General features: G+C 45.0%; 1 protein-coding gene across 3 annotated transcripts in view; it reads left to right on the forward strand.

The window, feature by feature from the left end:
- The first annotated feature begins 4444 nt into the window (after positions 1–4444).
- LOC311494832 (adenylate cyclase type 6-like) overlaps positions 4445–26181 on the forward strand; it is a 30393-nt gene continuing 8656 nt past the window's right edge. The window contains exons 1-10 of one of the 3 annotated variants that reach the window (XM_084554074.1): positions 4445–4675; positions 6768–6966; positions 7051–7945; positions 22660–22809; positions 23165–23286; positions 24649–24760; positions 25082–25209; positions 25404–25562; positions 25673–25814; positions 25975–26103. In XM_084554074.1, coding sequence (XP_084410200.1) covers positions 7052–7945; positions 22660–22809; positions 23165–23286; positions 24649–24760; positions 25082–25209; positions 25404–25562; positions 25673–25814; positions 25975–26103 — 1836 coding nt within the window. In that variant the 5' untranslated portion in view covers positions 4445–4675; positions 6768–6966; position 7051. Of the gene's footprint in view, positions 4676–6333; positions 7946–22659; positions 22810–23164; positions 23287–24648; positions 24761–25081; positions 25210–25403; positions 25563–25672; positions 25815–25974; positions 26104–26181 lie in introns of those variants that run through there. The other 2 variants (XM_084554072.1, XM_084554073.1) reach the window with 2 other exon arrangements.

Here is a 26181-nt window from a genome sequence, read left to right on the forward strand (position 1 = left end):
GCCCAACTTTGGGTTATAAAAAAAAAAAAAAAAAGCCACAGTTTGTAACAATGGACGGCATCAGCTGCAGGGCAGAGCACCGAGCCTCGTCCAAACATCTCTCCACGAGCCGCGGCGACAAAACGCCTCGGCCGCTGCTCAACGCCTCATGTGGATGTGATGAGGCTCCAGGCGGCATCCTCGCCGCAAAATCTCTTGTTTCTGGATTTCTGCATGATCAATGACTGTACACAAAGCCACATACGCCCGGACACACGGATGGATAGATTACAGCTTTCGTAATAAATTATGCAAGACCTGCACTTTTCGCACAACCCATTCCCTCGGGATTTCTGCAGCTTCTCGTCGGATTTCTATATTTGAGTCCGGTCATTCGCGAGTTTGGTGTCATCATCCTCTAATATGGGGAGTTTTTTTTTTTTTTCTTCTTCCAGTGTGTGACTCAGTTTTCTTCTCAGTTATTTAAAAAAAATGTTAACTAAGCAAATGTGGCCCTTCAAGCTCAGGGTTCGGCAGGATTTGTTGCTCAGCATGAAATTAGCAGTTATTCTAGACCAATATCTGGATGAAATTTCATTACAGTGATACATCAAGTCTCTATTGTTTTATTTATATATTTATTTTACTGTACATTCACAAAGCTTTGTCTGATTTTGGACATTTAGTGTCCTCCAGCTGATCCAGCACCAGAGGACTATTTACAGGTCTTCTCGGTTTTCACTGATCCAGCACTTCGGTCCCCCCCTCACATCCTGCAAACGCCTTCCATTTACACAGGGCCAATCGACCCCTCCAGTCAGGTAACTTATATACACTGCCAATGTCAAAAAGACAGGAGAAAGACAAGGCCACAGATGGGGCCCGCAGAGCAGACTGACGCGTCTATGGAGGTTTGATTTAACACTGCAGCTTTGTGTGAACAAAGTGAAACAAACCTCAGCAGTTTTATACATTAAAGGTGGCAATTAGTGACAAGTAAAATGTCAAAGTCCATGGGTAAGTTCAAATTTAAAGATCTGAAGACATGTTTTAAGACTGAAGTATGAAATAATTTTTGTCTGCTAAAGTTTTTACCCTCAGAAAATCTCAGGAAAAGAGTATAAACATGCAGACATTACTGGTTTCAGAAGTTTTACCACTATAAATTGGTCCAAATGAACTGAATAATCAATTCTCTGTCTATTAGACTAAGACTGAAGGGATTCAACACTGCAGCCTATTTGTAGAAATTGTATATTTGACTGAAAATCATGCTTGACTCAGTCTTAATCTCTTAATTTTTTAGGTGCATACTTCCTCCATAAACAGATGAATACAGTTTAAACCTCTGTACATCATTCTGCACAGTGAAGGTCAAACATCAGAGGTTAAGTTACATGAAGTAAAACAGACTCTTTGGTTGCAGATGTACTGTGTGTGAACTGAAGACACTCAGTGCATATATTTCTGTGCAAAAAGCCTAAAAATCTTATCAGCTTATTCACCGCCCATACTATAAACACATATAAGCAATTAGTTCTTTGCATTTAACCCATCTAAGAGAGCACACTTAGAGCAGTGGGCTGCCATGAGAGGCACCTAGGGAGCAGTTTGAGGGGTTTTCAGGTGCTTGCTGAAGGCACCTCAGTGGGAATCGAAGCAGTGACCCCACCATCTTGGTTATTCACAGCCAGTAACAAACTCTCTCTCGCCTGCAGATTCTTTTTATATCTTGTGTTTCCCCCAAAGTCGTGCTATTTGACTACAGAGAACATTGTTTCTATGCCTCTCTCAAAGAGAAGGGGTGCATCTATGGGGCAGTTGAGGACCAATGGCGCCCACTGCTGGACAACTTGACATATATGGCAATATTATAATCTAACAGTGTCTGGGCCCCAGGCAACACCACAAGACACACCATTTGTATAAATTTGTAGATTACGCTGAAAATGCAAACCCCAAACTAGTACTGAGAGACTTCATGGAGATGAGTCTAAAATACCCCGAGTAAGAAACTAAACACAGACACAGCTGCAACAGCTGCTGGGACATATAACAGATGAAAGGTATGAATGCAAGCTAGCACTGACAAACAGATAATTTGTAGAAAGTGGTGTTTAAGTGAATTCTCAGAGTGCGGGAAAGACATTACATGAGTCCACCTTACATGGATGGTGTCCAACAAGAAGACAATTGTTAAGAAAATCATGTAAAAAGAACATGGAGAGGGGCCAGGTGAAATCTGGCAGTACTTCACGGAGTCTGATGACACCGAAATAAATTAGCTTGGGTCCGACAGGGCCCACAGTGTTTGGCATGGACCGGACCAGGACTACCACAGTGACTACACGGTGCTGACTGGAACACATGAAGAGGGGTTATCATCCTGATATTGGGCGGTATGCAGTGCAAAAGGTGTAAGGCTGACAATATTTATAAGTGGCACCATGAATACAAGTTTCTACACAAAAATACTGAATACAAAAATGACTCCCACTCTCAAGAAATGTGGCAGGAAAGTAGCAACAAAACCTCCCGAACACGTGGTTTGAAAAATATCTGTGGCAAATGGCAAAACGTCTCCAATGAATGTCTCATGACTGTCACATGAATCCTCAGAATAAAGTCAATTTATTAGATTTAATCAAATCAAAAGTGCAGCCAGTGAATCAGTAATGTTTGTAGCCTGTGTATGGGAGAAAGAGTTTTATAACAGGAGAACAAAAAGTAAATAAAAGTTCAAACCAACCAAATAATAGACAAAGAGACTGCTCAGACACCTATAGATATGGATTAGCATTCACATCGGCCACCACTCTCCAAACACAAATAGATGAGGAAGTTGGTCTGGAGGTCTGGGAAATCTAAAACACAGTCACTATAACTAAAAACACAAACATTATTGCACATACACCGATGAGGCATAACATTGTGACCACCTTCCTAATATGGTGTAGGTCTCCCTTGTGCCTCCAAAACAGTTGTGACTCATCAGAGAATGGACATGGGCCTTCTGAGGGTGTCCTGTGGTGTCTGACAACAGATGGTCGTTAGTGCGGGCTTTTGGGCCCTATGGGTTGAGGGGAGGGGCGTCTGTGGGTCATCCAACAGATACTTAATCAGTTTGGGATCTAGCGAATTTGGAGGCCAGGTCAACACCTTGTGCTGTTCTTCATGTTTTTTTCTTTTTTTGAGTTGTTCCTAAACTGTTTTTGTGTGTGTGTCTGTGTCAGGCTGCATCCTGCTGGGGATGGCTGGTGCCTTCTAGGAGTGTCATTGCTATGGGGTGGGGGTGCCTGGTCTGGTCTAGGAGGGTGGTAAAAGTAACATCCACATGAATGTCAGGTCCAAAAGTTTCCCAGCGGAACATTATATTGTCACAAGATGGTCAATGTTATTTACTTCACCTTCAATGTTGTGGCTGATTGGTGTATTTACACTATAAATTATCTTCTGCGTGTGGAGAAAACCATGTAAAACCTAACTTAAACTGTAACTCAATAATATACTCTAACTGCATTTTAACCTGAGCTAATGTCACCCACCACCCAGTTTCATTAGCACAAGTAAAATTTTTGTATTTGAGAATGATTTTTCTCTTAATCAGTGAAATCAGTTGAAATATTTTAAATTAAAGAATTAGTTTTAAAATGTCACTGTCAGTTCTTCTGCTTTTGTAACACCAGAACGGACAACGCTGCATGATCAATACAGCTGACCTCATTTCATTTGTATAACCACTATAGTGCCTGGTGTTAGTCAAACAGCTCTGTACTGAAGGCCTGCCACATTAGAGCGTTCAAGTACTTTATGCTACTAAGCTGTGTTTTACAGTATATTGTGCAATAACTCACTGTAGCCTAGTGTTTAATGTTCCTGGTGGGGTCTGTTTGGGCGTGTAGTTGTTTTAAAGCCCGAAAAGTCAACAGATAGATTCTTCTGAGTCAACACCAAAGTTGTCCTACTGGTTCACAGATTAAACGCCATCATGTGATTTTTGTGCAGACTGGCTGGCGATGTAGACTCTAAACCTGATTCTGTTTTCTTCCATTGTTCCAGTGCCGAAGTGACCGGCTGAATGTAAACACGCGTTGAAGAACAATGTGGAGCACTTTCCCAGTGTGTGACAGTCAGGAGTAAATTTGTGTAAATCCTCGCCACTTGGTGGAGCTCTGGCCATGTCTGAGGGAGATGCCTGAGAGTTTCAGATTGTTTTCTGCCACTTGCCTGCTTCTGGTCTGCATGTTGTGTCACAATCAGAGGTGACTCTGCGGGCTGCTGTGAAAAGTGAGAAAAAATAATAAATGGGCGACAGGGCAGCAAAAGTGTAAATGAGACACGCAGGTAGACAGAGAGACCCATGCCTCCTCTAGGGGGACTCCAGTGTCCACGAATGGGAATGCAGCTTCTATGAGTCTGTGTGTTTCTGTGTGTTTTAGAGAGAGAGAGAGAAAGAGAGAGAGAGAGAGAGGAGAGGGAGTGAGAAAGACGTTGGGAATGTAGTACTGTAGCTCTGGCGGGCAAGAGCGAAGGTTGTCCTGCCAATCCGCAGTTTTCCCCCCAGCTTCTCAAATCCATTCCCAGGCGGACAGATCCGCATCTGAAGCGAGTCTCGGCGGCTGCGTGAAGACTGAAGACCGGGCTGAACTGGAGCTCCACTGCAGTGTTACAGTAACTCCTATTGGATATCCAAATGGTAAGTACACACTGCCTCTCTCCGGCGTTCGCGCTGCTGTGTTGGGCAACTGTTCATTTGTTTCAGGTCGGCTGAATTGAAACGCAGTCGGGGGATTAGAAAGAAAAGAATAAAAGCAGCAAACAGCAGCTGACTTGTACCACAGTGTTTTTGCTGTGATGATTGCGGCGGCGCTGAAGCAGTCTGAACTGTTCTGCAGGACCGTGCACACTACACACAGCCTACAGGCGTTCAGATATAGATATATTTTATTTAAAGACACACACATGAAGAGGCCGATCAGCTGCTAGACACTTTGCATGTTGACCCACAGCGGTTCACCGACACCCTCTCGTCCACTGACCTGTTTGGAGTCTAAACACAATGACGTTTGTGTTGCGGGAGGCAGGCCCGGCGTACAGCCAGTGTAGACCATGATCACTATACATTAGTCCTGTTTAGATGGACTGCACATCGCTGCATGGACCCACTGGCGAGCTTGAAGTTGCGCCCCGGAATGCTTTACTCCAGTTAAGTTGGTGGAGGCGGTGATGTGTGTCGAGCTGCACTTTCTTCTGCAGCACAGAGCACAGACTCCAGGCTGACTTCATGCTACCCGGTCCCACACCGTCTCCATGTGAATTGTGGTTAAAGAGGCAACATTTGAACGCGCAGAGCCTCTTGGAGCGTCCTGTTATGTAATGCGCTTCGGCCGAGTGCCCGCAACCGGACAGCCCGGGCCTACACGTGTAATTGCCAAACATGTTTTTTTTTTTTTTTTTTTTCTCAACATCAGGCTCATGTTAGCAGTGGTGACAGCAGGGCTGCCGGTCAGTGTCACGCACAGGGACAATAATATCACTGCAGAAATGTAAGTGAAAACGCGTCGCCGTCTCCTTAATTCGCAGCGCATGCAGGGCGAAGGACTCAAATCGACCCATTTGTGGCAGCACATTCAAGTCGTGGTCCACGGCAGATGCATGTTCAGATTGTATTACATAAGAGCCGCAAGTCGCTGCCTGACCTGTCGTAAACGTAACAAAGGTGAGGCACAGAAAAGAAGGTGAACCGGTCGCTTATTTGCATTCCAGATGTGGTAAATAAACGCTCCACGACACTAAACAACACGCTCATCACTGTGCTATTATGTCGCCGTTGCGATTGGCTGGAGGATATGAAGATGTGATTTTCCAAGTACAGTCTGTGCAGCCTGTGTCTCTGAAGCCACTCTTCCAGTTAGATGTTTTTTAGTGTGTGTGTGTGTGTCTGGCGGTTGAGCAACTCATATTACAAGCTGCTGTTGATTATAAACATGTCCGAGTGTGCAGTTCATGTGTGCTCTTCCCACCATTAGTCTCAGCCCTGTCAGCCTGGCAGAGATTTGCTTATTAAGTTTAGAGGTTAGCAGTGCCCTTGACATGTGCTGCCAGAAGCCAGCCACAGTGAGTCATCAAAGCTAATGGGGGAAGCATGGACAATTTAATCTGAACTGGAGAGCTCTTGATCTCTGATGGTGCCCACTCACTAGGCCTTTGTTGTCAAATAGAGCACACCCATCCCTGCCCACTCAAGATGTTAGGGACAGATTGCAGTGATAGAGTGTGGGAGAGTGCTATCCACCAAGAAGAGTTGTTTGTCTCCTTCAAAAAGCTCCCGGTGGGTAAATTGTTCAAAAAGCCACGGATTGGTTGGAGAATTTTGTAGAAATGGGCCTGCAGTCACTGTGATGGTTTGATGACAGGCCTGACTGGAGGCACCTGCCATGTGAGGCGGTTACTGAGGCAGATTTTGCCGTGACAATCTGCTGATTTGCCAAGTAAAGCAGAAAATCATTTCCATGGAAATGCTGTGCCCGCTTGGCGGGGAGGTGGCGGAAAAGTGGGACGGACGAGCCATTTACTCGATATTATTTCCTGTCTCAGCTATTCATTGTCAAGCCCTCTGTCAGAGAATCGTATACAAATACATGCACACACCAGACACAGATGTAATGACCAATGCATGTTTTTCTGGATGTTTATTTATCCACCGTAATCCCGAGCATCAGGCAATATTTCTCAAGTTGACATTTGCCCAACAGCATAACATGTTTTTGTTTGTGTTTGTTTTCCAGGAAAACAGGTGGTCTGTAAACACGCTGGGTGGTGTATAGGGTTGACACATTGACTGTTTCTACAAAAGAAGGGCGGCTCAACCACAGACACACCTCTGATGCCTCTGGCCAGTCTGAGCTCATGGTGTGTACTCGCTGGGATAAACTAGTAGCCTGGCCGAGGAGCTCAGTGTTGCTACACACAGTCAAGCCCACACAGGTGAGAGGATGCTCGCATTTTGCAGGATGCATTGGTTCATGTGAGGGTTTTCCATTTATGTGTTTTGTTTATGTTTTTGCTCAGGATGTCGTGGGCCAGAGGCCTGTTCGTAGGCAGAGTGGACGAGCGAAAGACAGCGTGGGGAGAGCGCAATGGCAAAAAGAGGAAGGACAGCTCGTCACTATGCAACCCACGTTACATGAGCTGCCTGAGGGACCCAGAGGACTTAGAGACCTCTAATGCGGCCCCTCAGCATTACCACTGCGGGGCAAGTACCAGTGGGGGCAGCTTTGGCCTGCGTTGCGGCTGGCAGGAGGACCACTATGGCAAAAGGATGGTCGGTGGTGGAGATCTGGGTCTAAAGGCTGTGGACCTTGGCTTTGAAGATGGTGAGCTGAAGGGCAGGAAAGATGAAGAACTCGGGGAGTTAGCAGAGAGCGGCTGCAAGACGATGACCGCTGCAGACTGCTGGATGCGTCTCATGTGGGTTTTCCAATCCAAGAAATTTCAATCCACCAAGCTGGAGCGTCTGTACCAGCGCTACTTCTTCAGGCTCAACCAGAGCTCTCTGACCATGCTCATGGGGGTGCTGGTGGTGGTGTGTGGGGTCATGCTTACCTTCCACTGCATCCACACGACTCCGCATGTGATCTACATCTCAGTGCTGTCCGTGGCCATGGTTCTCTTCCTGATCATGATGGTGGTGTGCAACCGCAACGGCTTCCACCAAGACTACATGTGGATTGTGAGCTACCTGGTGATCGGGGTGCTGATTGTAGTGCAAGTATTTGGGGTGTGGAGGGTGCACCCGCGCAGTGCCTCAGAGGGCATCTGGTGGACGGTCTTCTTCATCTACATCATCTACACTCTGCTGCCGGTCAGGATGAGAGCTGCTGTGCTAAGTGGAGTTGTGCTGTCCACCATACACATAGTCACTGCCTGGCTGATCAATCAAGAGGACAAGTTCATTTTCAAACAGGTAAGTGGTAGCAAGAACAAGTGATGTAGGACAATAAAATCAATAATCTGTCCATTAATTGGTCAAATTATACATTACATAGTTTTTGTACATTGAACAACTATGGCACTGAGGTACTTCATTGCATTTATGCATAAAATCCAGTGTTGCCATGACGTATTTCGGCTCATCAGTTTGCAAAATTGGCCATATGGTGCATCTCGTACGTGCATAAATATTAAAGGGACAGTCGCCTCAATGTAAATGGTTTGTATTGTCTTTAGCACACGATTCTACACATTTTAAAGGGAAATCTCAATATGTACAGTGAAAGTTACAGTAATTGTTCATCCTGTCCATGCCGGTTGCATCTTTAAAATGCATCCCAGAGTTAATCCAAAGCTAGCATGAAGTTTTAGCATCCTGAACTGTTTGTGGTGTTTGCAATTCAAAATTCCCCTTGAAAGTTTCAGACCAAAGAGACGGTAACTTTGATTGCTGAAGGAATTCTTTCACATTTGCATAAACGACCGGGTGATTATTGTTTTAAAGGGGAACTACTGTTTTTTACAACCTGGACCTTATTTCTGGCATAAAATCGTTTAATCACCCATATAACTTTTGTGTAATTTGTATTCCTTCGAGAGATAATTAGATCAGTGTATATCCGTATAGTGGGAGTGACTTGGGCCCCGAAACGCAGCCTCTAAATAACGCATTGTCTGCTGCGAAACTCGTTCATTTCACCAGTATTTTGTTATCGTACGTGAGTGCTATTCCCTGTTGAGTCTGGATGAACCATAGCAGTAGCAAATTACAGGTAAACAAGCCGACAGTCGCGGGTGCGCATGGCGCTCAGAGACGACATCATCCAGTTCAGAAGACATCATCCGGGGTCTGTAGGTCAATCTACAGACCCCGGATGATGATAATGGTTAACTCCGGACTCAACAGGGAATAGTACTAGCGTGCAATAACAAAATATTGGTAAAATGAACGAGTTACGCGGCAGATAATGCGTTATTTAGAGGCTGCGTTTCGGTGCCCCAGTCACTCCCACTACATGGATATACACTGATCTAATTATCTCTCGAAGGAATACAAATTACACAAAAGTTATATGGGTGAGTAAACGATCGTATTTTATGCCAGAAATAAGATCCAGGTTGTAAAAAAACAGTAATTCCCCTTCAAGACGGACAAAATATCACTTTTGTCTGTCTGGTCGCAGACTCATCTCCCAGTTTTGGATCCTAGCTGCTTGTAAATATTCAGCCATAAGTGAAATATTTAATTTATGAGAACAAAATATGTCAGACTCGTGCTAGTTAGGACCCACTATTGTCACCATAGAACTGAGCACAATGTTGTTACTGTATTCACCAGTGGAAACGCCCTACTTTCTCTTCCCATCAATATAGGACAAACATTGTACAGGCTCCTCAGCCACTTTTCCATGTCAAAGGTGCCGTACTAAAAGTAGATGGTGCTGTAGATCTCGGCAGCCTTTCAAATGAGATTTTTAATGAGCCTATGTTTTGCGCTGTAGGGCAGCCATCGGCAACTCTTTTGGGGTTTGCAGAAGGTCATCTGGGTTGAATGAGCCCGTTTAGCTGCATTGTGGATGAATATCATGATAATGTAGCATGGTGCCATTCAGGCCACTGTTCCCTAAAACAAGGAGACTATTGTAGTGAAATGAAACAGGGCTGGGTGGGATACACAGATTGTGCAATGAATTTTATGGAAAGCACGATGATTACTTCTTCATATTGGAAGACGTACATTGGAAAATATTTCCTCATTACTTTTGTGTATTCTTTTTCTTTTATGTGCTGGCAGTTACTCATTGATTTTCTCCTAATGTGGGCAATTAGATGTACACTGTAGCAGAGTGGACTTAACAAAATTTTCCAGTCCAAAACACCAATCTGTTGAATTTGTAGTGACATAAATGCACAAGAGAGAAGAGAAAATGTGGCTAATTCACTGTATTTCTCCACCTAACCCTGTGAAAATCTAGGTTTCTAACTACTTTCGTCCTAATATTATGTGTACTAGCTTATTTTATATTTATATCAGGACCATTGTTATTGTCATACCTCTGCTTTATGAGAACACATTCCATGTTCAGTGTATTACTTCTGCCTTATGTATGTGCCTCGCTATATTCCTGCCTTTGTGCCGATGCCTTAGGCCGCCCTCCCGTACAGAGCTGTGCATTGAAATAGTTAATTCAATAACTCCAAAATCCTGTGGACTGAATCCTCTGATATGTTATTGGTTTTCTCTAGCAACCATGGCTATTAGGCAACCAGATTAATGTGGAGCCACTATGTATAAGGCAATATTGACATAACTCCACTGGTCCAGTGAGCTTGTGTGTTAAGTGCCCATACCCTCGTCCAGACAGGGTGACTACAGGCACATTGGTGTGTTGCCTCTGTGAGCTGAAGCCCTGGCTGGTTGCGTTGGTCTTCTGATGATGGACTGCTGCCCTGCCCGAGGGCCTGGACCCTCAACACAGTTCATTCCAGTTGTCTGAGCAATCGATGATAGGACATGAACTTCACACTGTCCTGCTACAGGGTGACTCTCTCTCTCTCTCTTTCTCTCTTTCTCTTTGGGCAGCCGGTAAAGTCAGATTTATGCTCCCGAGTTGGATCTTGGCTGCGGGTACGGTCTAGCTCCGTACCCTACGCTATAACCTGCGGCACGTTTTGGCGTGCACCTCCCCAGAAATGTAACTACACCACAGCAGCCTTCCACGTCTCTTAGTGACCTGAAAAGAGGAGAAAGCATTCCCTCCTTCTGCCTCCAACACATTATCTACTCAGACGGCTCTTCTCTTTTCTGTGTTTCTGTGTTGTCTTTTAGTTTCAGCTCCTACATGAGAAACAATGTCGACACTCGACTCAACGACATAGGTTATCTGCATAGGCTACGAACTAGGCTCTGAGTACATCAATTTAGAAAAACACAAGGATTTTAGGCTTTAGGATTATAAAAAGAACATCTTTTTCTTGGGGTTGATCAATGCTGTTAACTACACAATGCTCATGTCTCAATATAAGATGAATTTCAGCTGGATTTCTTTGATTTCAGCCTCACCAAAATAACCACATAGAGTGTCATTTAGTCACTTCTCACTCTCACCAGGTATCAGTCTGTTGTGTGAATACTGAAGGACTCCACTCAGTCTGTCACACCATCTGTATTGCACATGTACGCCAGGACAAACCCCGTGGCCCCCTGCGCCACTCTTCTTCTGGGACCTCATCATCTTCCAGGCCCTCTGTGTATCCCAGCCTTTTTCCTTTACTTGTATTTTCCCCCCACGGAGATATTCATGCGGGATCAGAGCTGAGAAGATGTGGAACCGATGACAGCAAAGTACAAAAGCTCTCTTTGTGAGGGACCTCCACGATGAAGCGGGAGAGGCGGGGGTCTGTGGGTGACAAGGGGGCAACTACGGATGGAGAGCATGAAATAATGCTGGGCTGACTCACCCTGCTGTAAAAGAGCTGCCAGTCTCTTCTCCCAGTTTTTTTTTTCTTTTTCTCTGAGTCATAATTCCATTCTCACAAAATCCCTCTCAGATGGAGTGGCCTTTTATTTCACAACCGCCTGAGACTGAGCTCACCCTGCTCATGGGGATTGCTTCCATAGATCTCCCTGTTTCACCGATCTGCTCTGAAGGGCCCCCTCAGACAACTACAGGGAGATGAAGGTGCGACTGCTCTCAACAAGTTACACTGCCGCTGTTCACTTGAAGTGTACCCACTATTCTGCAGGGGCTCAGAAGGGCCTCAGTCATTCATGCAGGTGATGCCTGAAAAGAGAAAATCTTTTTTTGTGCAACATTATCTCTGAAAAAAAGTTTCATAATTTTCACTTTTGTTTGTGTTGGCCCAGAAAGACACTGACTAGAGATTTCATCAGTTCAGGTTTTATCACTATTCACTGACGTGTTTGCTTACAGTTTTAAAACTTGGGGGACATGGTGGCTTTTCTAAAAACATCAGATTTCGTCACAGACTTCTAAAATTAGTTGAGTGAGAGGAACAAATGCTGTGGCGTTAATACTGAAAAATCTTAAATAACAGTTAATGCTTAATATTGTCGTCAGGCAGCTTAATTTGCCTTTGCTTTTATTCCCCATAATTAATGTTTTCTTTGACACATCCCGAGCTTGTGCTACTCAAGTTGCGTTGATATTTGATCGGCTGAAATCCGTCTAATGTGACAACTTAGCTTCAGAAGCGTCGCTGTTATTTCCTCATCTTCACTGCTTATTTTCCATGCCTCATCCCAGTAACTGCATCTAAACAGGCTGCCGTGACAGCTGACAGTTGTTGTGGAGTTGTTTTATTCCCAAGTCAGCTGATGACCAGCAGCCTTTTGATTCGGAAAGTCTGTTTTCACCGTGTCCGATTTGGTTATCTTTATTTGTCATTTCTGCTCACTGAATATCAGATCTAAAAACAAACAACGGGTTTGTTGGACATGCGTGTGTGTATACGCCAAATCAGACATAACATTATGACCACCTGCCTAATATTGTGTAGGTCTCCCTTGTGCCTCCAAAACAGTTGTGCCTCATCAGAGAATGGACATGGGCCTTCTGAGGGTGTCCTGTGGTGTCTGGGAACAGGATGTTGTTAGTGGGGGGCCTTTGGGTCCTATGGGTTGAGGGGAGGGGCCTCTGTGGATCATCCCACAGATGCTTGATCAGTTTGGGATCTAGTGAATTTGGAGGCCAGGTCAACAACTTGTGCTGTTTTTCATGTCTTCTGAGTTGTTCCTAAAGCGTTTCTGTGTGTGTGTCTGTGTCAGGCTGCATCCTGCTGGGAATGGCTGCTGCCATCAAGGAGTGTCATTGCTATGGGGTGGGGGTACCTGGTCTGGTCTAGGTGGGTGCTACATCCACACAAATACCAGGTCCACAGCCCTCCTAAAAGATAAAAACTCACCCCAGATGGGACTCGAACCCACAATCCCTGGCTTAGGAGGCCAGTGCCTTATCCATTAGGCCACTGGGGCTATATCTTCCCTCTTTTGTGGTTGTAATTGAGTGAACCCGACTTTTATCATCCCTGCATCATGCTGCCTGAGAAGTGTGATTTTAGAGATTCACACAGCGCTCCAAATTTAGTCCTCAGTGTATAGCGCCCTCTTGCACTGGTCTACTTTTGTCCGGTCACCTGAGTTGTGATTTTAGCTCATGGCGCCGAGCACTCAGACTATGGCTGGAAGTCAGACACGTAGGCTATAAGCCAGCGCACACTCGCGCAAACAAAAGCGCACACACACATTGTTCAGATACAGTTTGGCCTCAGAGTGCTTCCCTGTGAGAGACCACCTGTCCCAAGTGTTTTTGTTATGTCTCACTGGATAAAACAATAACTAACTTTTGTATGATTGGCATCCAGGACCATGCAGAGAAGTTTTGCTTTCATACATATATTTCCATAACTTAAGTATGAACAGCTGTGAATCCATATGCCTATATGTCTTAAGGGGGATTATGTGACTTACCCCACCATTGTTCAGTTCTAGGAATTCATAACCAGCCAGCTTGCATCAGGATATCACACTTGGATTGACAAGGAGCGATACAGAAATGGTTCTTTTGTGCGCAGCAGGATCAATTTGGATAACCAAATACTAAACTCAGTCCCGGGGACAGAGAGGTCAGATCGTGAATAAAGTCTTAAAAGGCGTATCTAGTCTGTGCTTTGGTTAGTGTGTGCTGATCCCGCGCTGGAGGAAAAACCTGTTCCTTGGGCAGATTGTTATGGGGTCAACTAACGTTGGACTAGTGGGAACATACTGATCCCTCGGCTTAGCCCTGGTGAAAAAGATACCAATCAATGAAATGTCACAACCATGGCTGAGGCATGCATAATGCATTTAAGCCAGAACATTGACGTTTTAGAAAAAAAAAAAAAAAAACCTGACAGCAGCTACAGAGGCTAATTTAACCTTTACAGAGTGCTTTATGATGTTTTCCTGGAAAGTATGACAAGAGCTGTCTGACATTCGCATTAACTATAGGGAAATACCCTCCACTCCCTGATCTAAAGAGATAAAAAACAAAAAGAAAACATTGATCAGCTAAAGATATAGTTTCATTTTTCAACTGTGTGAGACTTCACAGCAGCTTATTGTTTGATGTTTTTTTTTTTCAAATAGTAGAGCCAATAGGTGCCTGGGTGTTGGTACTAAAACAAAAAATCACATTATACGTTGAGGACGGAAACCAAACTAATGTCATCAGTAATACTATGCCTTACAAAAATGAGTCATTCAAGTAGAATCTGGAAACATCAACTAAAATCTCCTCACACATTTTACGTCACCATTTAATTCACGCCACTCCTACTTGTTGCCGTGGACATGCGGCACGCAACAACTACTGAAATGTGATACGCAGCTCTTCTTATATTGAGTGAATCTGGCGTCTAGTATATCCACGTTATGCACAGTCACACACACGCATAGGGCATTTGAGGTGGAGTGTGTGTCTGGCTGCGTGAGCTGCACGGACCGGAGCGGCTCACTTGGCTGCTATCAAATGGTGAGAACCTATCGTCAGGTACTTTGGGTCCCAAACAATGCAGTGGCTCAAATAATACATCCCCCCCCAATTATTTTTTTTTTTTTTAAACTTGCAGCCCCACCTCAGAGAGACAGAGAGCTTGTGACTCATCCAGTTATTGTATTACAACCACGGGCAATGATGCAAACCCGGATAACTTCCATCACCATGGGTAGGAGAAATTAGGATTAGCGATAAGCGAATTGCTCTTAAAATACAGCCAAACGATAAGGGAAATAATTGGCAGGCTAATAATAGCTTTGTGAGTCAGGGATGAGGAAGTGCAGGCTTCTAATAACAGTTCATGGTTTACTCACAACTTGGCACTCAGCAAAAGTAAATACAGGGATGTAAGGCTGACGGCCAAGAGATATATATTAGGGATCCATTAGCGATGTTAAATGTTGATCCGCGAGGCATGCACGCCCATAGGCTTTTAAGGGCCGTTTTACTCTAAACCTTGCCGAGTGTAGTGTCTATAGTGCTGGTGACAGGAAGGTGAATGGCTCTCTGTCAAAGGTCAACGTCGCACTAGCCAACTGTCTTGTTATCCCCTCTATCCCAGTTACAATTACGCCGTTAAAACAGCAACAACATATGTCAGGCCGGCGGGAGTGAAAATTTAATAACGTGTTCACTATCAGTGTACAAATAAGCAACACCTTCCTGCCACTGAGATGAACTCAACCCATTTTACAGTGAAAGACATTATGGATCCCCTCTAACCTGCTCAGCCTCTTTACCAGAACGTTTACCGGCTTATTAAATAGAAAGAGCAGCTCACTTTGTTAGCTGCAAGCTCAGAGGGCAGAGCCTTGGTGCCTCACAGCATGCCGTTTTCACATTTTTACCGAGTGATGTCAGACACAATAACAAGAGGCTGGTCCCATGATTATAATTTCACACTCCCAGAGTTAATCCAGAGGAAGTTGCAGTCTATCTTTTCGCCTTTGCAGGATCCTCTTACGGAAGCATGCAGAAAAGTCACAGAAAAGCTTTTTGTTTTTTGTATTATTATTATTCTCTCTTATTACTCTCTTCTTAGACGAATAAATGAAATAAAATCCTTGTCTTTAAAGATGTCAGAAAGACTGTTTTTTACTTAAGAGTCACAGCTTCCGTGCTCTACATTTTCTTTACCATCCAACACGGCTGAATCACATTTCCCAGTCTTTGTTTTTCGCCTGCTGAGCAGAGACCATCAGGACGACACCATAAATAAAAGGTCTCACGGAGACACATATACGATAGCGGCTCATGTTGTATTTTTCTGAGAATGCGCTGAAACTCTACACCTGTGCTTTTATTCTCGCGAAACGCCGCTTATGCATTAGTCTTCGTAAACACGCCACATGACATGTCCTGGAGTCGGCCCAGGAGACGGATGTGTTACATGCTTGAGTTCAGTATCAGCTCATCCTTGACTGAACAACTCATGGAAGATGAGTGTTCGCTGCTGTTTAAACTATAACCTGTTCCTGCCCCAGTTTTGATCTGTGTGCTTTGTAGTAAAAGCCAATGTTGTGTGTGTGGTTGAGGAGCTAGGACAGGGAAGGACAGCGGTTAAAACTGGAATGCTTATATAAAGGGACAGTGAAACTAAACTCTTTTGTGCTTTTATTGGCCCCTATTTCATTTAACACAGTTTGATGTCCCCATGTTTTATTATTTTGCTCCGTATTTAAAGAGGAACTTGCCAAAATGCTCAAGCACGAGACAAACATGGTACCGTGTTGTAGTCGCTGAGGCCAAGCAGACACGTTCGCGTTACATCGGTCTCTGTCAAAGTTAAATGGTGGCCTTGGCTCAGTGTTGTGCTTTAAAGGAGATGCAATGGCAGCCGAAATGGGAATTCCTGGATGTTTAGCTCACACAGTTCAAGGTCCAGGCTCACAAATCAGAGAGAGGAGCCAACAGAAGAGTTAATGTGGCTGGTTGGCTGGTTGGTTGGTTGGTTAGGCTAATTAAGTAGATTTTGTGTTCCTTCAGCCGCTCCGCTGTAATTGCAGCTGTGCCTGCGAGGGTGTTAGCGGGCAGGAAGTGGAGGGTTAGTGAGGACACAGCTGGGAGGGGAGTGTCGTGTCCAGTCCTGCCCACTCTCTCCCTCCCGCTCTCTCAGTCCAGCCAAGCACTGACCCCAGACCACCGAGCAGCCGAGACCACTGACAAACAGCAACTAGTGGGATCACAACCTTGAAAGTAGCTCTTTTACAAAAAAAAACTGCGGTGGGCGCAAGTTAGGATGTTGATCTTGTAATGAAATGTTCACGAATAATTCCAGAGTTTGTAAAACTTGTACAATCTGTATAAAAAGAAAAAAAAAATATATATATATATATATATATATATGTATAAGAGAAATTCCAGTTTGTACAGAAAAAGAATTGCTTTTGGTCAACACTGGTGGACAGATACTAAGCGGAGAACGGCGTGTAAAATGCAGCGCTCAGAAATCCCGCGCTGTGTGTGACGGTGAAGTTGCAAATGCAAATTCTGACCACGTTTTAGCACCTGAACGTGACAGGTCGGTGACAATCCGGTCCAGTCAATGTTACCTTATAATAGCAAGGTAACTGCATACACACACAGCGCGAACATTATTACCAATTATTTATATCAGCAGCATCTAATATAGTTAAACCTCCCTGTCTAGCGGAACAGCATTCACGTAAAATCTACTTTGAGTCCTTTCAAATGTATGATTTTGCTGTTCGTTTGTGTGTTTTTCTTGGGCGATTCAGTATCTTAAAGCTATAAATCATTGGTTGGACAAAACGAGTACAAAGACTCAACAGTATATAAAATTAAAAAAGGAAAAACAATAAACAGGTCAAGCAAAGTACAAATAACCCTTCAAAACCTGAAGTCATGCGTAGCTGTTGGAGGCAAAAATTCTTGGGAAGGAGTGCAGAAAGATAATTGTCCTAGAGCAAACCTAAACCCGAGATGGTACACGATCTTTGTCAGTCAAGTGAACTGAGCCACTAGAAAGTAATAAGTAAAAAGTAACGCCTCCTTGCTTTGTTTAAGTGAACGGCCTTGTTCAAAGCTCTCAAATAGCAATGCAACAAATAATCTTTTTCTATCTGTGTCCAGTTTTGAAGTTGTTCGCTTCTTGTCGCTGACCGGTTTTATCGTTTGAGCCGTCCGTTTCACTCTTTCAGCTTTTCTTCATGACTGTCCTGATGTTCTGAAGGTAAATACAGATACGTTGGCATGAGAAAAATAATAAAATCATGCCAAAATATCATCCTCCACAAGGTGCAGTATGATGCTAACTGAAAATCCAGCCAGACAAGAATAAATTAAAGGTTGAACTGTTATAGAGAAGGAAAAATGAGCATTGTAATCTTTTGGTTCGAGGAACGATTTGTTACAGAGATTGAGTGGGCAGTTTAAAGCCGGTGGTTACAGCTTGTTTTACTCAGTGATCCTGGGATGGCTGGGAGATTTTACTCGCGCTTGATTTTACTCAGGTAAGCATTGATTCAGGATCTGTTTCCCTTGACAGATGTGCGGTCAGGGTCCAGCCCGATTTAGCTGTGCAGAAATTTGCTTCAGCGTTTCACAAAGATTACTTCGTGGCCTCAGCGGTCGCCTGAGACCAATTTTGGTTTGGCCCAAGTCGTGACAGAAACAAAGCCTCGATTCCAGATGGCAGGAACCCAGGATGGCAAAGACAGGCACCCCTTCACTCTGCAGCGTTTATCTTTATAAGGAATAGCTTATGTTACTAACGACACATCACAGTAGCCGCGATTAGATGAAGACTAGCGCAATAAAGTCTCATAGTATTGTCTATTTTTACCGTTCTGGCACCAGCTATGATCGGCCGTGTGTGACTGGGCTTTGCCGTTCATCTCTGTAAGAGATTTTAAAAGCTCCAGATGCCTATCAAAGGTCATGTGCTCGAGAGTCGCCCCCATGTCAACAACAGATCCGTGTCCCAAGAGCCTGTGTGTTGACTTATGGGATGTAGCACTCTGGCCTTTTTAAAGTTTAAACATCAGCTTTTGTGGAGCCCGGGGTTAGTGTCTGAACTTCTCTTTCAGTTCAGTCTTTTTTCAGACACTGCCGAATGAAGCCAAACATTTATTGTATGCGCCTTTTACACAAGTGGCAGTCAAAGTGTATCTTTGATTATCAGCTCATGGAAATTCGTCAACATTTGCTCTCAGACTGAACGTCTGCAGCTGCCTCTGCTGAAAAATACATGTCGAAACGCATGCATTTACCACACTGGATAAAATATCAGGAAAATATGTTTTTATTGATCGATAGGACATATCAGTTGCAGTATTAGTTTGGTCTCTAAACGGCTGGATAATAACCTTTCAGAACTTGAGCAGTCCTACGTGCTTGTGCTTGAGGGAATTTGTCCGCTGGGATATTATTTAAGACCAAATGGATTTGCTGTGTGTTTGCCAAGCAGAAATCTTTTCCATCCCCTTCCTTCATTTGTTCGTTAACATGCTATCCTTCTGCCTTACTTTATAAAGCACCTTGCCATGAGTCGCACCTTATAAGCCAATGTTTGGACTCCTTTTAACTTCACCGCCCGGGGTTCCTGCTTAAGTAAATGTTGAGCGAGGATCATCTCTGAGAGCCAGCAGTCTGCAGGAGGAACGGTGAGGAGAGATCGGCGGAAGATACGCTAAGTCCAGATCAGTGCTAATGAAGTGAGTGGCATTGCGCTAATGGAGAGGAGCTGCTTCTGCCCTCTCTGCACCACATCACCGTGTGGAGATTGGTCAGTGTCAGCCTTGCATCTGTGCTGGATTTGCAGGCCTGGGTGATAGAAGTACAGCAACAGACACAACAAGCTCTGAGATCAAAGAGCTGCCAGTCCGAAGGGACACACACACACACACACACTGCAGCAGAGCTCACGCACAAGATTTGTTTAAAAGCTTTTGTGAATGCGTCTAATCTCGAGAACATGCGGTGGCTAAGCGAATAACTTGGCATTAACACAAGCATTTTTCATTGTGTTTTCCGACAGTTTATAGTTTCTCTTGAACGTAGCTGTCAAGCTCTTGTACTGACCTGTCCTTCAAGAGGTAGTCAGTCAGTTGGGGCTGTAGTAACACTGAACCTGAATGAAGCACCAGATAAATAAGTAGATATTTTTGGTGCTTTTGCAAGTTTCAGTAATTTTCAATAGTCTCCTGAGACTCCTGCAGCCAAACAGTGCTTCAGCAGTCAAAAACGGTTTTGCTTCTGGGTGGAACACCTGGCCTGATAAAAATCTGGTTCCTATTTATACCGATCAGCCACAACATTAAAACCACTGACAGGAGAAGTAAATAACATTGACCATCTGGTGGCAATGCAGTATTCTGCTTGGAAACTTTTAGACCTGGCATTCATGTGGATGTTAATTAGACATGTACCATCCACCTAGACCAGACCAGGCACCCCCACTCTATAGCAATGACACTCCTTGATGGCAGCAGCCATCCACAGCAGGATGCAGCCTGACACAGGCACACACACAAAAACATGAAAAACAGCACAAGGTGTTGACCTGGCCTCCAAATTCACTAGATCCCAAACTGATCAAGTATCTGTGGCCCCTCCCCTCAACCTATAGGACCCAAAAGCCCCCACTAACAACATTCTGTTGCCTGACCCCACAGGACACCCTCAGAAGGACCATGTCCATTCTTTGATGAGTCACAACTGTTTTGGAGGCACAAGGGAGACCTACATAATATTAGGAAGGTGGTCATAATGTTATGCCTCATCGATGTATAGCTTCATGTGCTGCACCCTCAATTAGATTCGACACAGCATACATTCAAATACACCATGTATTATGGCCTCTACAGTGTGCTTTCCTGTGCAACAAAAGTACACCAATGTAGGACACTGAATCCATCAATAAACGTCCTCACATGGGAAGATGAATTGTCTGAATGTAGATTAATTGCGCGGCCGAGAAGTCAGTGTGGTCCTGGGAGCTGCAGGTGGGCCTGTATCTCAGACAGGCCGCTAAACCAAGTTATCTGGCTCTTTCTTTCAGGAGCCATCTGTTTGGGATTAATGCGATCAGGTCGTATCGGAGCCGCTGAAGACCGGAGTGTCAGGTCTCAAGCGATTGTCCATAACGATGCGACGCAGGGCTTATCTGGAAGCCCCGGCCCGTCAATGATTTATGAACACAATAGGCTAATCACTAAACTGAGCGGTGGTGCGGCACAAATTCAATGTAGCACTTAGAGGACAATTACGCAGCCAGTCATGTAAAGAACATGAGTGGATGTTCTTCTGTACACCTTATCTTGATTGGCCCGTTGATGAGATGCCTTGCCTTGTCTTGACAGCTTTGATATGAATCCTTGAAAGTTGACTGATCAGCTATTCTCTATCATCCTGCACCAAAGAGTTCAAGAAGAAGTGCTTCTTATTCTTTAAAATAAACAGTTTGAATGAACTCATTTATATATGTACGGGACTGAATATCACTCTGATATATTTTGCATTCTCTGTTATTAGTTCCTGAATAATGCGGTGACTTCCGCTACACCAGGGATCGGCATTTACCAATTTATTCAAAGGTGCTACTGCTTCTGCACCTGTGAACCATCTGTGTGTTTATGATCAAGTTCAGCCATTTATTTTGAGGAGGAATAGGAGGCTTCCACTGACCCTGTATTCTGATACACAGAGTGGAATTTGCCTGCCACTGTCCCGTGGCAGTGGTGTTCTGTTTCAAGCACAGGCTGTTAGATTAACCCTGTCTTGTTGTGACAACAAATGGCAAGTCCATGTGTATACAGTGTAAACCTGCCGGTGTTAAAAGCTGCCATCACTATGAACGTTTGGGGCTGTGTTTTCGTCTGCTTACGCTGGGTTTAAGCCCTGTGTAGTTTTAACCCTCCTCTAAGTCACATCCTTGAAAATATGCAGTCTATGTATGTACACAGATAATGATCCTCTGTCTCCAGTTCTGCATCTCTTATCTGCCATCTTTCTGATAAACAATAACTACAAGGCTGCACACAAACACTCACTGGTTTGGCAACATACCAACCAACATGCTGGTGCCGCCGATGAGATGTTTCAGTCCTCAGGTTTAGTTGTAATGTTTTTTATTAAGACAAATTTAAATTCTGCTTTAATGTGTGGACAGTGCCTGCATGTCTTTTTCTCATTACTGATGATATCATCTTCAGAGGAAACACTCTGTGCTCCGGTCATGGGTCAAGTGACTTTCCCAGGCCGGAGTGTGTTTCTGAACATGGAGAGGACGTGTGTGTGCGCATGCCTGTGTGTTTGTGAGCAAAGGGGAAGTCCAGAGCTCATGGCTCCATTACTGATGTTCAGTCTTGGCTCTGGACTAGTGAGAAGAGAAATCACTAACAGACTTAAACTCCAGCGTACCACACACACAACCGAAAACACACAGGCACACACAGAGAGTGACTGGAGCAGCACGGAGGAATGCCTTTAAGGTCAACGACCCCACAAAGCTAACTGTACACTATAGCGAAATTTAATTTGCTCAAGCCACAGATAATGTTATACAGATTGTGCACTGCATTCTCAAAACCCCATTGTTCAACTCGCAGCACTGGGTACACACAAGAAAGCTACGCTAACGGCTGCTCACGCTTCCCCCTAAAGCTGCACATTCAGATACGCTGCACGGAACTTGCCCCGTCTTTCTGATTCACGCAAGTGTTGCTCCACGTTGATAAGAAAAAGCTGTTTTGTTGGATCACGCCATATGTTTTATGGCTTTCAACAAAAGCCATATTTTCACATTCTGGATAAATCTGCTTGTGTTTTCCATTTTGAATGGATTCCACATGCACTGTAAACACCAAAGCTCAAATAGATAGACTGGCGTCACTCAGTCTTCATGTGTCTCCGGTCAGGCATCTAAATGAAAATGTCCTCTCGCTGTGCAACCATGAGACCATGCTCGTCATCTCTAACCAGATCACATCTAATGGCCCCTCAGATGTTTGAGGAATTTTTTCGCCTTGCTTTAATTCCTATGACATAGCGCGTTATCAATTTCACTGTGTCCTCACCCAGGTCAGACAGAGTTTACTGTATTCTTGTGATGTAACCGGTGCATGTTTGATCAGTGTTTCTTTTTCACCACGTTCGTGTGTGTTTCCAGATCGGCGCCAACGTGCTGATCTTCCTGTGCACTAACATGATCGGGATCTGTACCCACTACCCTGCTGAGGTCTCCCAGAGGCAAGCCTTCCAGGAGACGAGAGGATACATCCAGGCCAGGCTGCACTTACAGAGGGAAAACCAGCAGCAGGTACGCGCAAAACGATCAACTGCAGGTTCAGGCAAATTGTGAACGGCCGCCGTGCCCACGCCTGGGAGGAAAACACATGCAAAAGAGCAACAAATGGGAGTCTCCATTTTCTAATCTCGTTTGTTTGTCTCTGTTTTCGAGGGCAGCAATATGTTCGGGAGTATAACACGTATCTCCGCTCTTCTCTCACATTCCCACGCAGATGGGAACTCGGGGTGACTCACCGAAGACTAACAGCGGAAAAATTTTGAAAATGAATGGACTCTCTTTGTCTCTCTCTCTTTCTCTCTCCGTCTTTCTTTCTTAAATTTCTCTCGCTGTCTGTTTTGTCTTCCTCTGTCTATCTCTCTCTCAGGAGCGCTTACTGCTGTCAGTGCTGCCAAGGCACGTTGCCATGGAGATGAAGGCTGATATCAATGCCAAGAAGGAAGATATGATGTTCCACAAGATCTACATCCAAAAACACGACAATGTGAGGTAAACAGAGACAGATAAATGCACCGTATACTTGCAAAGAAGATGTTAGAGTGACTTTGCTGTCACAGCTTGCACCGGTGGCTTTGACCTCACTCCACTGACAGTTACAGAGTCACTCCAACAGCTTTTTCCCTGACAGCATGTATTATGCATGTTGTTGTTTATTGACGCTGACAGCACCGGCTGCATTAACGATATCGACTTAGACAAACTGCTGTGCTTTCCGTAGCACATGATAGGAGGCAGACCTCAAGTTTGCCGGACCCCTGTCTCAGCTCTCACCACTGGATTTCACCTCCTGAGTGGGAATAAGTCAGTGCAACAGGTGACTCTCCATCCATTAGCCCACGGTTGAGCCCGGCAAGTGCTGTTCCAGTTACGGTGGCAGCGGCGGTGGTGGGGTATGAAATGAGCACAAGTCTCCTGTCAGAGGTGACCCAAATAGGTACAGGTGATGCACTTAGTGGAATAATCTGTTGCAGCACCAAGGTGTAAACTTACATGAGCAATCCATTATCCAAATGTAACACAAGACTAAAACCTGCTGCCTTTGTCCCAAATGGATGGTCTTTCCACTGCTGCGCATATATTTACAAAATTCCTTTGAAGAAATGTAACATCTATTTCCAGAAACCAGTTACGTCGGATGATCCTACGCTCAGTTTATAATGTGACTTTTTCTACACTAGAACGAGGTTTAAATGACATTAGAGAGCAAAAATCTTAAAATGTGATTAAATGAAAATGTCAAACCCAATCCACTGTAACGGAAAATACCACCACTTAGCAGTAAGTGAGAAAAGTGGGTTTGTTTATAATTTGGATGAATTCATCCCTTAGAGATAAACTAATACGTAATTGCGCACAGCCTCGGTCATGATGGGAGACACAGACGAGCTCTGGACTGCTGTAATTAAGGGTCACATCTCTCCCACCAGTGCGTTAACTCAGGGGGGCCCACAGCGCCATCTGTCGCCATCAAGTGGAACTGTTGTCTGTAGTGTTGTTTATCCTCGCCTTTCATTACTATCAAAAGTTAGCAATGAAAGGCATGCAGACAGGGGGACGGGGGGGGGGGGGGGGGTGTTCTCAGAGGGAAGGGCTGGAGGAGGTGACCCACATTGGCTTAGATGATGAGAGCCAGAGCTGAACAAATGTCTGCCCCCCTCTCTCTCTCTCTCTCTCTCTCTCTCTCTCTCTCTCTCTCTCTCTCTCTCTCCCCCCCCCCCCCCCCCCTGCTCTCATGGCAGCTGGTCAGTGATGAGGGAGGGAGGCACTAGACCGTGCTAACTCACTCTATACTTTATTGATTGATCTCATTCGCTGTCCTCCTTTTGTCTTTCTTTCCCCCTCGTCCTGCAGCATACTGTTCGCAGACATCGAGGGCTTCACCAGCCTGGCGTCGCAGTGCACGGCCCAGGAGTTGGTCATGACGCTGAACGAGCTCTTCGCCCGCTTTGACAAGCTGGCCTCGGTGAGCGCCAAACACCTGCTGCCGCCATTTTCACAGCAGAACGTTGAACCGCCGCTTCTTATGTAACTGTACAGTCTGTAGCCTTCGCTGTTGGTATGACAAAGCCAACATGATGTACTTGTTGATGGTGGAGGTGGCGGTGGCGGCGGTGGTGGTGGTGGTGGGGGGCGGTACTTAAGCATTGTGTAACACACCAATTAGGCCATCCTGAGACTGATGAGTCATCTAAATTATGCATAAAAAGCCCTATATTTGACATGAGCATGCTGTGCATTAGAGAGTCTCATATTTTATATTTTGCTGTGCGTCTTTGCTGTGCAGGAGAACCACTGCCTGCGTATTAAAATCCTTGGGGACTGTTACTACTGTGTGTCAGGGCTGCCTGAGCCCCGGGCTGACCACGCCCACTGCTGTGTAGAGATGGGAGTAGACATGATTGAAGCCATCTCGTGAGTGAAACACACACTAATGCAGTTCACACTCAAAGGTCTACACACCTCAAATCAAGAAACACACACACAACTGAAGGTTACGTAGTAATATTTATCTGAAGGTTAAGTACACGTGCGTCTTGCGAAGAGACACTGTGAAGGTGAACGTGACAACAACATCCGTATGTGTGTGTGTGTGTGTGCGTCTACAGGCTGGTGAGAGAGGTGACGGGCGTGAACGTGAACATGCGGGTGGGCATCCACAGTGGGCGCGTGCACTGCGGGGTGTTGGGCCTTCGGAAGTGGCAGTTTGACGTCTGGTCCAATGACGTGACGCTCGCCAACCAAATGGAGGCTGGGGGAAAGGCTGGGTAGGTCCCTCCCTCTCTACCTGCTGCTGCTGCTGCACTGAAGTATGCCCCCATAGTCTGCTATATGTAACTTTGGACATACTATGTCTTTGTTGTGTGTGTGTGTGTAGGCGCATCCACATCACCAAAGCTACGCTGCAGTATCTGAACGGAGACTATGAGGTGGAGCCGGGGTTTGGAGGAGAGAGGAACGCCTACCTGAAGGAGAACAACATCGAAACCTTTTTGGTGCTGGGTTGTAGCCAGAAAAGGGTTAGTGCACAGTCAAACAAATCAATCTGCCTGAGCTTTTCAAAACATATCACACCAGTGGCATATTTCACACAGCCAATATAATGGCTCGTCACCTGGCATAAAAGACGATGAGATGTTTGTCAAAGCGTGTACCCTGGTGGGGTTTCTTCACTTCCAGAAAGACGAGAAAGCCATGATGGCTAAGATGCAGCGAGCACGTGCAAACTCCGCAGAGGGACTGATGCCACGTTGGGTGCCTGACAGATCTTTCTCCAGAAACAAGGAGTCCAAAGTCTACAAGAAGATGGTGAGATGCACATAGGGAGCAATTAAGCTTTGTGCACAATGCCGCCTCTACTTTTCCACGTATTGCTTTCCGTGTCAT

This window comes from Chelon labrosus, assembly GCF_963514085.1.
Source record: "Chelon labrosus genome assembly, chromosome: 10".
Lineage (NCBI taxonomy): Eukaryota > Metazoa > Chordata > Actinopteri > Mugiliformes > Mugilidae > Chelon > Chelon labrosus.